At 47.6% G+C, this 14688-nt stretch overlaps 1 protein-coding gene across 2 annotated transcripts in view; it reads left to right on the top strand.

The window, feature by feature from the left end:
* Poldip3 (DNA polymerase delta interacting protein 3) overlaps positions 1–13644 on the top strand; it is a 24420-nt gene extending 10776 nt beyond the window's left edge. Inside the window, exons 2-9 of one of the 2 annotated variants that reach the window (XM_021183423.2) lie at positions 894–1284; positions 1866–1952; positions 4063–4158; positions 6140–6319; positions 6814–6891; positions 7861–7990; positions 10322–10388; positions 11540–13644. In XM_021183423.2, the coding sequence (XP_021039082.1) occupies positions 894–1284; positions 1866–1952; positions 4063–4158; positions 6140–6319; positions 6814–6891; positions 7861–7990; positions 10322–10388; positions 11540–11714 (1204 nt within the window). In that variant the 3' untranslated portion in view covers positions 11715–13644. The remainder of the gene's footprint in view (positions 1–893; positions 1285–1865; positions 1953–4062; positions 4159–6139; positions 6320–6813; positions 6892–7860; positions 7991–10321; positions 10389–11539) is intronic. The other variant, XM_021183422.2, reaches the window with a different exon arrangement.
* The last annotated feature ends 1044 nt before the right edge of the window (positions 13645–14688 follow it).

The following is a 14688-nucleotide window of genomic DNA, read 5'->3' as shown; positions in this document are numbered from 1 at the left end:
AACTCAGAAATCCACCTGCCTCTGCCTCCCAAGTGCTGGGATTAAAGGCGTGCGCCACCACGCCCGGCCCAAGGCAACTCTTATAAAGGACAACATTTAATTGGGGCTGACTTAAGGTTCAGAGATTCAGCCCATTATCATTAAGGCAGGCATGGAACTGAAGGAGCTGAGAGTTCTACATCTTGATCAGAATGCATCTAGAAGTCTGTCTTACAGGCAGTTAGGAGGAGTGTCTCAAACCCCAGCTCCAAAGGGATGAATTTCCTCCAACAGGCCACACCGTCTAATAGTGCCAGTCCTGGGAGCTGAACTTATGTTCTCTGCTTATGTCCAGTCTTAACCACTGAGCTGAATTCTGCTTTTGATATCTATCGATCGATCAAGCTGTGTCTTGCAGTCTCACTCAGACCAGCTTTGACTCAACAGTCTTCTTGCCTTAATCTCCCAAATGCTCTGATTGAAGCATTGCCATGCATGGCTGCTGATCCATCCTTTATTTTCATTCTGTTAGACTTTTGAGTGCTGAGACCTACAGGTCGGCTTCCTTAGTCCTGCTAAGAGGTACCTGCCTGCATAGAGGCACCATTTGTTTTAAGGGGCAGCTTTACCAAGTCTGCCTGCCTTCCACACAGAAAGCAGGTATATAAAATGTTGACTAAAAGAATGATCAAGAGAGCAAACAGTTTGAACTGGTAATGGGTTCTCCATGGTTTTGTTTATGATGCCAAGTTAAAAGCCTGGGGCGAGAAAGAAATATTTATGTTTCTGTGTATTTGGGTGCCAGCAGGGTTGTGGAAATTCCGGGACAAGCTTTTTGGTCAGTGTCTCCAACTCTCCTCCATGGGCTGCTCTTAAGCCCCTGATCCATTTCCTGTTTCATTATGTGTTTGCAGGCTCAGTGTCAGGCCAGGAATAGGAGGTGTCCGGTCTCGAGTTGGAATCCAGCATAGTCTTGTTAACCAGCCAGCTCGCACAGCCACCTTCCAGCAGAGATTTGACGCCCGACAGAAGATTGGCCTCTCAGATGCTCGGCTCAAGCTGGGTGTCAAAGATGCCCGGGAAAAGCTTTTGCAGAAAGACGCCCGGTTTCGGATCAAAGGAAAAGTACAGGATGCCAGGGAGATGCTGAACTCACGAAAGCAGCAGGGCACTGTGTCCCAGAAGCCCCGGCAGGTGGCTGATGCCCGGGAGAAGATCAGCTTGAAGAGGCGATCCCCTGCTACGTTCACAAGCCCGCCCATTGGGACTGTGACCCCTGCTCTGAAACTCACCAAAACTATCCAGGTAGGTTGTGGCTCCCCTCCATCCAGCGTCTTCAGAAACCTGGGAAGAAGGCTAGAAGTATGCAGGGAAAATTGGGGAATGGCAAATTGCAGTTGTTCCAGATGTTGGTCCAGCACATTCCGACTTCAGAAAGGCATTTCGGACAGTCTGTGGAGCACAGGGTGTTGTCTTTCAAAGAAGAGGTCCAAAAGAATGAACTGACTTTGCAAAGTGAGACCAAAGTAGAGAAAAATGTAGCGTTACTACTTCAGTTTTATAAAAGAGAGTAAGAAATGGGAAGTAATGCATTTGACATTACTCAAGTCAGCCAGTCAGTCGGACGACCAGGGTCGGAGCCCGGGAGATCTGACTGCTTGTACAGTGCCCTGGCCACCCCAGACAACCACCACTCAGGAGGAAAGGAAACTGCAAAGCTAACTGTATAAGTTTTGTTCACTGAGCCAAATTCATTGAGCTCTTCAGGTTCGTTGCTGCATGACCTTTGCTGATAGCTGTTTACACCAAACTATTTTAAATTCGTTGACCTACTTAGCGTGCACATGAACCCTCTGGGATGGATTGTGACTACTGAATGTTCCTAGGTTCCACAGCAAAAGGCCATGGTGCCACTTCATGCCCATCCTGCTGGAATGAGGATCAATGTTGTCAATAACCACCAGGCTAAACAGGTAGAATGAGTGTGTCTGGTACCCACGTGGGGGTCTGTATGCATGCATTTTGCTTGACGAGGTCTGTTAGGGTAGATCGGCCGAGGACTGGCCTGAGGCTCCTATTTCAAAGTACCAGAAGGTTTTCACCTTGGAATTTGTGAGCTTTAAGAAATTTGTGCCGGGCGTGATGGCACACGCCTTTAATCCCAGCACTAGGGAGGCAGAGGCAGACGGATTTCTGAGTTCGAGGCCAGCCTGGTCTACAGAGTGAGTTCCAGGACAGCCAGGGCTACACAGAGAAATCCTGTCTCGGAAAAAAAAAAAGAAGAAGAAGAAATTTGTGCTAGGTGTGATGACACACACATTTAATCCTAGAGCTTGGGGAGCAGAGGCAGGTGATGCTCTATGAGTTTGAGACCAGCCTGATCCACATAGTGAGATGCTATGCAGCCTGATCTACATAGTGAGATGCTGTGCAGAAAAAGAAGCAGAAGCCCCCTAGAAGACATGATGGTTCATACCTGAGCTCAGTACTTGGAAGTTGGCTCAGCTCATTCATTTGAGACCTACCTGGGCCATATAGTGATTTCAGGACAGCCTGGGCTACAGAAAGAGATCTTGTTTTCAAAAAAAAGAAACTTCTTAATCCAGGCATGATGTATGTATAATCAGGGAGGCAGAGCCAGGAGGGTCACAATGTCTACAACAGCCTCAGCTACATAGGGAGACCTAGTCTCCAAAAAGAAACTTTTTAAAAAATGATTTATTTACTTTATATATGTGAGTACACTGTCACAGATCCCGTTACAGATGGTTGTGAACCACCATGTGCTTGCTGGGACTTGAACTCAGAACCTCTGGAAGAGCAGTCAGTGCTTTTAACCGCTGAGCCATCTCTCATGTAGTTGGGCTGGTTTCTAGTTCATTATGAACATCACTCGATATTCCTGCCTCCACCTTCCTGGTACGTTGTGTTGCTGATGAAGCCAGGGCTTTGTGTTTTACCGTCTAAGCAGCTACTCCAGCCTCTGAGTGGAAACATGTTGTTGAGAGAGGAGCGGCATAAAGGGCAGTAGAAGACAGGAAAATCAAATAATGATTTATAAACACTGCATGTGTCAAATGGGGAAAAACACCCTCATGTGCCTGTCCACCAAGCAGGCACTACTGAAAATCTGCTGGAGCTTCCTGTGCTGGGAATGTGATGGGCCTTCCGGTGCTGGACGAGTACTGGACCACTGACCCACTCCTCCAGTCTTCCTGGTTTTTCATTTGTTGTTGCTACTCTTTGTTTAATACCTGGGTAGGATTGAGAGTATGTTCTCACCCAATTTTTAATGTTCCTTTTTTCTTCTTCTTCTTCTTCAGAATTTGTTTCAAATTTATAGTAATATGTTTAGCAACTGGCTAATCTGCTGAGTTGACATTTTTCCTTCCAGAAATACTATCCTGTGAACATCTTTGGGATAAAACTCTTTGTAGGGTTTAGGTTTACTCTGACAGACCAGACTGTGGGATGACTTTCCAAGCCAATTGATACAGTCTTGTACTTCAGTGACATTGTGCTCAGTGATAGACTGCCTACAGAGGCATATACCAGACTAGCTATGCTGTAAGCTCTATTATCTTCTCATCTAGGTTTGTGTGCGTAGTATAAGTATACTTTGTTATCTATTCACAATGACTTCCTTCCTCAGACTATGTCACTGACTGAATATAAAATGTTGTAGAGATTCTGGAGATACATTTGCTACTTATAAAAAGGTGTTTCTGGCCATATGCTTGGGAGGCTGGGGACAGGAGGATTTAGTTTCAGGCCAGCTGGGCTACACGGATGTTTTACCAAAAAGGAATTTCTGAGCTCCTGTACATAGAAGTAGTTGGGCTCTGTGGTAGGAGTCCCGGTGAAGCCTTCAGTCACACGTCTCTCGACCCCTGTACTCGTGTGTCGCACTCCTTCCTACGTCCTTGTTCATTGAGCAGCCATTGCTCTGCTCTTGGTTGAGATATGTGTTGAGGGCCTGCATGCTGTCTTAGCGTTTATCCAACTGATTGATTTGTTTATTTCCGGGTGCTAGGGATCACTGAGCAATATTCCCTAGCCCAGCTACTGTTTGTTTCCTCTCAGAACTTGTATGACCTGGATGAAGACGATGACATTGTGGCGCCTGTCCCTCCCAAGCAGATGAAGTTTGCATCCACGGGCAGCCTTGTTCACCACATGGTATGGCGATTTTTTTCTTTCTCTTGCTGCACTCTGTGCATCAGATTAAGTGGACGGAATGGTGAGGTTGTGGACAGGCCTCTCATTAATTTGGGCTATAAGCTTTTTAGAGCTGTAACTAGCCAGCTCCTTGATTTTAACATTGCTAATACTGGGGTGTCAAGGTCCTATGCAGTGACAATGAAGAGCTGCAGTCCCAGGGGCTGGTTTGAATCACTTGAAGGAAATTCTGTCTTAGTCCATTTTCTGCTACTGTAACAGTACAGCAGTTAGGTAAACTGTAAGCAGTGTAAGTTTACCAGGAAGTCAAGAAAGTTGGGCTGCATCAGTTAAGGGTCTTGTCAGATATCATGCAGAGAAGTGAGAAAGCTGGGTCTGGAAGCCTGAGGAAGCTCCTGCTACAGACACAGCTCTGGCCAGGATCCCAACTGTAATGCATTCTCCTGGGTACTAAATAAGGTCTGACAGTGGTTGTGAGATTGAATGATGCCAGCTCATTTACTTACAGTAAGGAGACGATTTGGGTCTGCCTGTCTATCTGCTGGCTTAGTCCATTGCTTATTCCAGGTGGAAAAACAGTGCTTAAAGTAATTCATTTACGATCTCTGCTCCTTCTCAATGGCACGGGTTTGTTTTTATGATAAGGAGGCAGCACATAGAGGGTAGATGAACCTGTTCAGCATTACCCAGCTTGTACGTGGAGTTGTACCCAAGTAGTACATGGAGTTGTTGAGCTAGATCAGCATGGCTCCCAGGACATTGTCCTGGCTCTTGAGACACAGAAAGTGGCTTGAGAGAGTGGAGTTTGCCATGGGGAAGATGCTTCAGCCAGACTAGCAAAAGTCTGGTGAAGTGACCCTGCTGCGTACTCTCTACTTCTCTGGCTATGGCTTCCCTCCTTTCTTCCTGTTCAGTTGACAGCAAAGCTTAACTCAGCAAAGCCACCTGCTGCTTTAGTTCCTGCATCTTTCTAGACAAGTCAATATGAGGAGTTTGTTTCCAAGGGATCAAACCCTCAGTTCTGGAGGGGCTGATTCTGATGGTCTGTGTATGCTAGGAAGCTGGGAGCTACAGAGGCTCACTGTCCATGGTGCCCCTGCCTTGCCAGGTCAGAGACCAAAAGCTAGGAGTTCTGTGTCTTCCTAAGACTTCCGAGGGTCTGGAGAGATTGATAGGTCAAAGGTTAAGACCACTGACTGCTCTTCGAGAGGACCTAGGTTCAGTTCTCAGCAACCATATGGCAGCTCACATCCATCTGTGACCCCAGTTCCAGGAGATCTGGCAGATATAGCTACAAACAAAACACCAATGCACAGAAAAGAAAAATTAATCATTAAAAAAGAAAATGCAAAGAGTTCTGTGTTCAGCCATCTGCCAGCTGATAGCCCTTCCATGGCGTTAGACACTTGTGGAGCAGTAAGCTTGACCTCAGGCTTTTGGTCTTCTGAGCAGCTGTAAATGAGCCTGTGGCTGTTGAGTCTCAGGTCACATCCATGATGACAAGTCAAGCAGGAACAGTTTATTTGCCGCAGGCTGATCAATTAGAGACGTGGCCAGACCCTCAGCACATAGCACACAGGCCTTTTAAAGCATAAAACTGAAGCAGGACAAGGGACCACTTGACCTTTATGGTGATTGGCTGTATCTATCTCAGCAAGTAACTGATTGGTCCTAGCTAACCCCAGGTTTATCTGGGAAGGGTGGGTGGGTGGGGTCTGGGACCAGTTGTTTACTTGTCCACTAAGTAAGGCAGGGGCGAATGGAGGAGGGAAGGGTGGAGTTACCTCAGTCCTTTCCTGGCTCATGACTGAGTTTCCTGGTCTGTATGAAATTCTCTTGCTCCTCCCTAGTAGCGTGCATTGCTGGCTAGTGTACTGGCCGCCTTACCCTTTGTGCTTGGCCTGAGGCTTTGCTTGTTTTTAGCTCGTCACACAGTGGCCTGTATCACTGGTCTCTCAGACTCTTCTCCCTGTTTGTGCAGACTGGACTGAGCAGTTCCAAGCTGTCCATGTCCAAGGCCCTCCCTCTCACAAAAGTGGTCCAGAATGATGCCTACACCGCTCCTGTTCTCCCCTCCTCTGTTCGAACCAAAGCCTTGACCAGCATGTCCCGGACGCTGGTGAACAAGGAGGATCCTCCCAAAGAGCTGCCGCCTGCTGAGGTAAGGGGAAAGCTACAGCTACATGTCGGCCTGTGTTGGGTGTCAGTGTACCCTAGAGGGTCTTCAGAACACTCTATGACGTGGATGTTACCTCCCCTTTCTGCAATGAATAAACCAGCGAGCTTGCTGGTCTTCGGTGAGCTTGCTGGGCAGTGAGGACCCTGGTAGAGAGAGCACAGTACATGGCATGAGGGTCCCAGGAGAGAGTACTGTGAACCAGGAGGAGATGGTGTCTTGGGCCTCTCAGGAATTTAAGCCTACACCATTTGTTCTGACTGGGTCTAGAAGCAAGGAAAGCGTTCTCTTCGGAAGCTTGGGGTGAAGGGTCTGGATCCCCTAAGAACGGAGCAAGAGTCTCCTGGCCTGTGCTGTCTAGGGTATGATGGACGCACGCTGAATGGGTTTCTGCTGTGCCTTCCTGGCCAGTTGTCTGCAGTGAGTTTTGTGGGGGGCGTGTGCTACTTTCTGACTGTGTTCATGCTTGTCTCTGGCAGCCTGTGCTTAGCCCCTTGGAAGGCACCAAGATGACTGTGAATAATCTGCACCCCCGAGTCACAGAGGAGGACATAGTTGTAAGTACCGTCATGGGCACCTGACCTTTTAGTCACAGGCTGCTTCTGTGGGATAAGTTCCTAGGACCATGGCAGGTAATGATTTGCTGGAACTCAAAGTATACTCATGTTCAGGGCAGGGCTTTTGGTTTGGTTTGGTTTTGGTTTGGTTTTTCTAGATACTGTTTCTCTGTGTAACAGAACCCTGGCTACCCTGGACTCACTTTGTAGATCTGGCTGGCCCTGAACTCACAGAGCTCCGCCTGCCTCATTACTCCCAGCTCAGGTTTAAGTTCTGATTTGCTACTCTCATCCATTTTCACATGGTATGCCCTCTGTGGCCTCTGCCTCCCCTGTCACTAAGATGCGGTGACTACATATGAAGACCACATGTACAGAGCACTCCTTCAAAGATGAGTTCAGTTGAAGACGGGTGTGTAGTTCACACTTGTACTTAATGCCACATTGCGTCCCAAAGGCTGTGGCAGGAAGCCAGCTAGGAGGGGATACAACCTGAGAGCAGAAGGCAACACCCATTGGCCACCTGTCTCTTATTTGCTAGGATTCTCCACGTCTCATGTCCTGGGAACCCCTTCATCAGGCAACCTTGACTGTCAGTCATCCAGAGTAGGACACCAGCATCCATAGTTGCAGGTCTCCCTTTCCATGATGCACTAGCCACTGCCTTTATCCGTCATTCTGTGGGTCTATCTCAGAGATCTCTGAAAACCTTTTGATAGCCTGGACCTGGTTCTAGCACAGAGCTCTGACAGTCCATAAGTATTATCACTGTGGAACTGCACCGGGAGAACTTGGGGCAGGGCACTTTGTGAGCGGTCCCTTGTACTGCAGGTGAAGAAGACCTGCAGCCAAGGACCCACCCTGAAACCCTGGGTGTGCGGATGCAGTGCAGTCTTTGGAGAGTGTGAGCGGAGAGTGTGAGCGGCAAGTGGTCTGCATGTCCCTCCCAACCTCACGTGTCCTTTGCAGGAGCTTTTCTGTGTGTGTGGAGCTCTCAAGCGGGCTCGACTGGTCCATCCTGGGGTAGCAGAAGTTGTCTTCGTGAAGAAGGATGACGCCATTACTGCTTATAAGAAGTACAACAACCGATGTCTGGATGGTAAGTTAGGGGAGGCTGCCATCACGCTCCCCTCTGTTTTAAAGCAGTGAGCTTTTGGGGTAAACTATCCTCCAACATTGGTACAAAGACATCTTGGGGAACTCACCTTACTAGGGCTTCTGGGTACCAGGAAGAGGCAGTGCTGTGTCTGGTTGGGAAAGCTGAGTGCCATAGCTCTCCTTCACGTGCGGGCGGGCTTGCGGTCTCAGAGGCCGGGAGTCTGGGGAACATCTACCAGTGAATACACAGCTTCTTATTTAATCTCAAGCTCCACAGTTGGGAGCTCTGGGCCATGCTCCTTTTTTGCTTGCTCATTATGAGTGTGCTGTGGGCCTGCTGAGGACCAGGGCTCTGTACTAGAAGCAAGGAAGGAGAGAAAAGCAAAGATGGTTTGCATTCCCCTGTTGGCTGGTGGTGTTGACGTGTTTTATGTGCTTACCTGCCGAATGCGTCTGCTAGAGAAATGTCTATTCTTTGCTCGCTCTACCGTTGGATTCTCTTTTGTTTGTCTCTGAGTTTTGAGACATGGTTTTTCTGTGTAGCCCTGGCGTGCGCTCTCTCTCTCTCTCTCTCTCTATATATATATATATATATATATATACACACACACATATATATACATATATGTATATATGTGTGTATATATATATACACACACACACACATATATATATATAGGCTATATATAATGTGTATATATATATATATAGGCTAGGCTGGCCTCAAATTCAGGCCTCTGTCGTCCAGTTTCTGGGACTAAAGGCATGTGCACTGTCCAGCTGGATAGTTTTTTTTCTTCTTTTAAATCCTGAGTTGTAAAGGTTCTTCATATACTCGCAAGGCTTGAGAAGGGGGGGACAGCACATAGGTTAAGTCCAAGCATAAGGACCCAGGATGAGGCCCCTCTACCGTGTTGGAGGCCACATGCTGCCGTGGTGCCATAACTGTTGGTGCGGTAGCAAACGGATCCCCTTTGTGGGCCTCCCCTCCTTTTTTTTTTTATGGGAGTGGGTGTATTTGCACACAACAGGGCTCCCTCTGTAGCTTAGCCTGTTGTCAAAATCAAAGCAGTACTCCAGCCTCTCTCTCCCAAGGGCTGAGATTACAAGCATACACCAATGGAGCAACTTAATTTTGTGGTGCTTTTTTTTTCCTGGTGCTAGGGATCAAACCAAGGGCCTCACATATGGGAGGCAAACACCCTCCCACTGAGCTACAGCTCTGACTCTGGACCTTTAACCAGCAGTGTTGACTAACTAAACTTAATTCATGTGACCCTTTCTATATCATCATAGCTAAGCATGGTGCTCATACCTGAGCACCATGTCAGGGACAGTCTAGCCTGGGCTGCGTAGTTTCAAGACAGCCTAGGCTATAAAATCAGAACTTGTTTTAAACAAACTCAGTATAGGCTTATTAGTTGATCTGATTTTAGTGTTGTGTTTCAGGGCAATAGGCACACCAGAGAGAGATAGGTGTGGCTGGTTGGTGGGGCAGCCAGAACACACACTTCTGACGCTTCTTCCTGACTGTATCACTGACAGATGTCATAACCCTGAGGCAGCTCCAGGCAGAGCAGACTCACCAAAACATGACCGAGACTTAGAGTGAACACTGCTCCTGCGCAAAGGAGCACTGCTAACCTCTTTCCCTTGGGGTGCTGGGAGCCTTCCGTCTGGAGAGAAAGGGATTACAGCCTGAAGGCACTTTGTTGATGCAGACTGCAACATTGCCCTGAAACAACTCTAAAATTAAATCAACTAATAAATAACCCCACATGTATTGGTGTGCTTTCTGTTGCTCTGATGAAATACTTGAGGCTGTATTCCTTTTACAGAATTGAAGCTTAGGTGGGGTTTTCAGAGGCAGCAGTAGCATTGGTTTGGCTTAGATGAGGACTTCCTAACAAAGCTTGTTGTTCTCATCACACACGTGCCATACTTGGTGATCATGTGTTTTACAAAGAATGAAACGTTGGTGTGGGGAGAGAGAGACTCCTCAGTCACCTTCCCAGGGTGTAATAGGTGAAGACTTGGTGTGATCTAAGGTGTAAATCAGACTTCACAGCTCTGTAGGATACACACTCAGAAAACAACCAGTTAGCTGACCCCCAGACCTGCTAGATAGTTTCTTCTCTATGTCCTGCACTAGGTATCCCAGGCTGGTTGTAAACTTGGAATCCTTCTGCCAGAGTCTCAGTATTTACATTTCTGAGCTGTGTCGTCGTGCCTGGCTTCAGTGGTAGAATTTGACCCTTGGTCATGGAGTTGGTGGTCCTCCTCTGATGAGGAACAGGTCTCTTGATGGAGCCTTTTCATTTTTGATTTTCAGGGCAACCTATGAAGTGCAATCTTCACATGAATGGAAATGTCATCACCTCAGACCAACCCATCCTGCTGTAAGTGCTGGGGGCGCAGGCTGGGACAGAGTCTCTGCTCTAAGTGCTGGGGGCGCAGGCTGGGACAGTACCTGCTGGTTTATTCTGCATTCACCTCTTTTCTGATGCTCAGTGGTCGATCAGGATGCTTGAATTAGAACCAAGGGGTTTTTCTCAAACTGTCTCCAGGGTTTGATTACAGTGTCATATTGATTAATATGACAGTGTCCAGCACCTCTGAAGGAAGTGGAGAGCAAGCTCTCACACGTGCTTTGTATGACTGCCATCTCCATGGTAAACAAGCAACTGCACTTCCCTGGCGTTGCCTGTGTTGAGTGATGTTGGACGGCACCTGGCATATGTCCCTGGCTCACTGTTGAGACTTTTGAGCCTGAGGTGTATAGAATATTGAGGCCGACAGAATAGAATTTTTCTTGAAAAAGTAAATACAGCCAAGGAGAAGCTGAGTCACACCAAGGTGGGTGGAATTGTGCCAGGTAGGCCTAGACTAGAGTAGACTTGGACATACAAAGACAGGATTAGATTCTAGATGATAGATGGATGATGATTGGACAAATCTGTAAAACTGTCCCAGAAAGAAGCCGTGCTTTACAAATGTTTGGAAAGGGACTGGAGAGATAGTTGAGCATTAAGAGTGCATACTGCTATTACAAGAGGACCCAGGGATGGCTCCCAGCACCCATGTTGGGCAGCTCAAAACCATCTGTGAGTATCTGTACAAACATGCACAGATACATATATATACATAATTTAAAATTTTAAAAATAAAAATGCTGAAGTTTTTTTATGGCCCAATCATTGGGCTAACCAAAATTAATGTAATTGACTTAGGTTAGACTTGAAAGATTTGTGTAATATGTGGCCTTGTTTGTTAGACTTGAAAGATTTGTGTAATATGTGGCCTTGTTTGACCACCCAGAAGAACATGCAGAGTTTCCAGATGTGAAACTTGAGCACTCAGCAGGCTGTAGCTAGGTTTGGTTTTGTTTTGTTTTGTTTTAACAGTAAATAAGGGAAATACCAGTTTCCAATCAGATGGAGTCAGATAGAGGGATGTGGAGAGCCCATCCATGCCTAGCTCCCAAAGATGCTCAGGGGACCTTACCACCTAGGGAAAAACTGACAGGGATTCACGTTCTCTGCTCTCACAGGCGGTTGAGTGACAGCCCCTCAGTGAAAAAGGAAAGTGAGCTGCCACGGAGGGGCAACCCTGCCTCTTCCAACCCTCCTGCCGAAGTGGACCCTGACACCATTCTCAGAGCACTCTTCAAGTCCTCGGGGGCCTCTGTGACCACACAGCCCACAGAATTCAAAATCAAACTTTGAGGAGGGGAGCAAGGCAGCCAGAAACAGGGCAGAGGAGGGTGGCTCTGTTTCCCAAGGCAAAGTTGAGACCAATGGGCTGTCGGACTGAAGCCCCCTGAACAAGGGATGAGGTACCAGGGAGAGCTTCCTCGCTGGACGGGACCCACCTTTCTGTGTTATTTACGCCTTGCCCTTCTGTGCGCTCCATTTCTGTAGTATGTTTCCCTTTCCTCCATTCATCACCAAGGTAGGCTGTGTTTGTCGGTGTGCCCCCTACCCTCGGCCCCTAGCCGATTTCTCCCCTAGATATGGTGCACTGTTTCCCTGGGTGGCCTTCTTGTGGCCCCATGGACCACAGGGTGCAGGAACGTATTGGAAAGACTGCTTTTTTTTTTTTTTTTTTTTTTTTTTTTTTTTTTTTTTTTTTTTTTTTTTTAATTTTTTTTATGTTTTGTTTTTAAGAGTTTTCTTGTTCTGTTGAAGTTTTCACACAAAACAGGGAATGAATGGGACCTCCTGCTATTCAGTGGGCACTAGGACAGCTGGGGGCTGCATCAGGCCACTGGCTTCCTGTGTTCTCACCACTGTCCCCTCTAGCCCTGACTGCAAGTATGCAGTGCTCTATGATGGGCAGGCAGCTCTTGGCTGCCTGTGCAGGTTTGGGCAGTGTGCAAGGCATCCCAGCATTCATGGTCCCTTGTTAGTGTTGTGCCAAAGGCCTTGGGTCAGTTCTCTCAGCTTCCATATGGAAGTGAGGAAGGGACCTGTGCCTATTAGCCCTCTTGATTCTCACCTGATAGGGCAACATCAAAGCTTGGTGTGGGTGCGGGTGCCAGCTCCAAGTTGGTTGAGCCTTTTTCCAGGTTCTACCTGGGCACCTCTGTGTGTTCTACAGCACAGAGGACTTCGGGGAGATTGATTGGATCAGAGTCATTGGCTGGCTCTGGCTCTGCTTTTCTGCCTTCAGTTTTCTACAGAACAGCAGTCAGGTTTGCCTGAAGTGCAGCCTCCACCAGGGCATTGTCTCTGCTAGTGTCAGTGACCCACATTGATGAGTGGTCTGAGCAGCTGGTGGGTTACTTTATCCAGTGTGCTCCTGCATTGTTTAGTGTGGAACTGTAGGAATTGGGCAGGTGCTGAGTGTCAGGTAGCAGCGGTCCAGAGCTGGTCAGTAGACCCCTGACAATGGAAACAAGATGCTAAGCTGTCATAGGTGGAGCAGGATCCTAAGGACGCACAATATCAGTTGTGCGTGCTGTAAAGGGACAAACTGAGGAAGTAGAGGAAGCTGCAGGACTGTGACCCGTTCAAGGCTAGCCCAGTTAAGAGAACTTCAGCTAATTCTTATTTTCCTGAGTTAGATCCCTGCCCATGCCCAGCTGGAAGGGTCTTTTTTTTTTTTTGGGTCAAAATTAGTCCTTCAGCTCTAAGGTTGCCCAGCAAAGGAATCTAGGAATGACAACTGCGGTGTCCACTCCTAAATACCTCCTTCTCTTCCACCCTTCTAAATGGGTACAAACTTAATTCTTCTCAGAAACTGGAAGACATTCCTCTGTGTTTGCCCCTTCCTGGCCCAAGAGAACACCCCTAGACATTAGGGCCTAGCTCTCTGCCTCTGGGAACAGCTGGCATGCCTTTTGCTTTGTGTAGAGTAGGGTGGCTGAGACCCTTCCTGGTTCCCCTGCTCTTTGTGAGTTAGGCGTGCTGGGGCACACTGGAACCCAGTCAGCCTCACCCTCCTGGCCAGATGGTGCTTTGGGGACTTGGGTGATTGCCCCTCCTGCATTTCATAATGTCATCTTGGGAAACAGAAAAGAAGGTGGGCCAACCCTCTTGTCCCCCACTCCCTTGCATTACTTCTTTGTGTCTTGTTCAGGAGAAAAGACATTGTGGGACGGAGGGCCTTGTTACTTTCCACTTCTCAATAAATGTTTGTTATTCCTAACTTTGATCTATAATGTCGTTTTTCATATATTATATGTATTAGATGTCTGTACATTTCATGACCCATGTGTGGTGGTCAGGGGCCAACCTGAATGAGTCCGTTCTCTCCTTCCACCACATGGGTTCTGTGATTGAAACTCAGTTTTATCAGGCTTAAGGGTAAACACCTTTACCTATTGAGCTGTCTTGTTGGCTCTGGGCTGTTCCCACACATACACATTTCTATCCGTGTGTGTGTGTGTGTGTGCACGCATACATGTGCAAGTGCACAAGTGTATGGGCATACTTCATGCTTGAAGAGAACTAGATAGTGCCTGGAGAACTGGAGTTACAGTTGTAAGCTGCCTTGTAGGTGCTGGGAACAAACCCTGGTCCTTTGGAAGAACAGCCAGTGGTCTTACCCCTGAATCATCTCTCCAGCCTCAAAGTAAATTCTTAAGGTAAATTCTCAAGATCAGAGATTATATATACCAATGGACACTCAAGAGTGCACATTCCCATGGGCCAAAAGTAAGACCAAAACCCTGCAGTACAAACACTAAACCCTGTGGCTCCATGTGCAGTGAAGGAGACTTCAGGTTCCAAGAGTTTTCAGTTCCAAGAGACTTCAGAGTCCAAGAGCTGTCTTCAGACACTCCAGAAAAGGGAGTCAGATCTCATTATGGATGGTTGTGAGCCACCATGTGGTTGCTGGGATTTGCTTTCTGCCCCTCCAGATTTGCTTTCTGCAACAACTCCCTAGCTGGTTCCACTTCTCACATGCAGCTTTCTATCAGATATCCATGCCTCTGCCGTCTCTACCATCTTGGAGTCTCTAATGCAGCCCAGGCTTTACCGTAAAAGTTATGCTGTGGAACGAGCCTTGCCTCGTTCCAGCTTTGTCACATACACCAGTACTACGTGAATGCCAGGTCTGGCCAGCTTGATGGGGTCCTGGTCCCTCCCAGCACAGTAGCAGCAGCTTCTGTATGGAAGGTAAACGTCTAGCAGTTGTCTGGGAGCTGGCTGGGAGTGCTCTTGGGGTGCAGAGCTGAAGGTGTCTCTTTCCACC

The sequence above is a fragment of the Mus caroli genome, chromosome 15, assembly GCF_900094665.2.
Source record: "Mus caroli chromosome 15, CAROLI_EIJ_v1.1, whole genome shotgun sequence".
Taxonomy (NCBI): Eukaryota; Metazoa; Chordata; class Mammalia; order Rodentia; family Muridae; genus Mus; species Mus caroli.
This window is presented reverse-complemented; position numbering and strand designations above follow the sequence as displayed.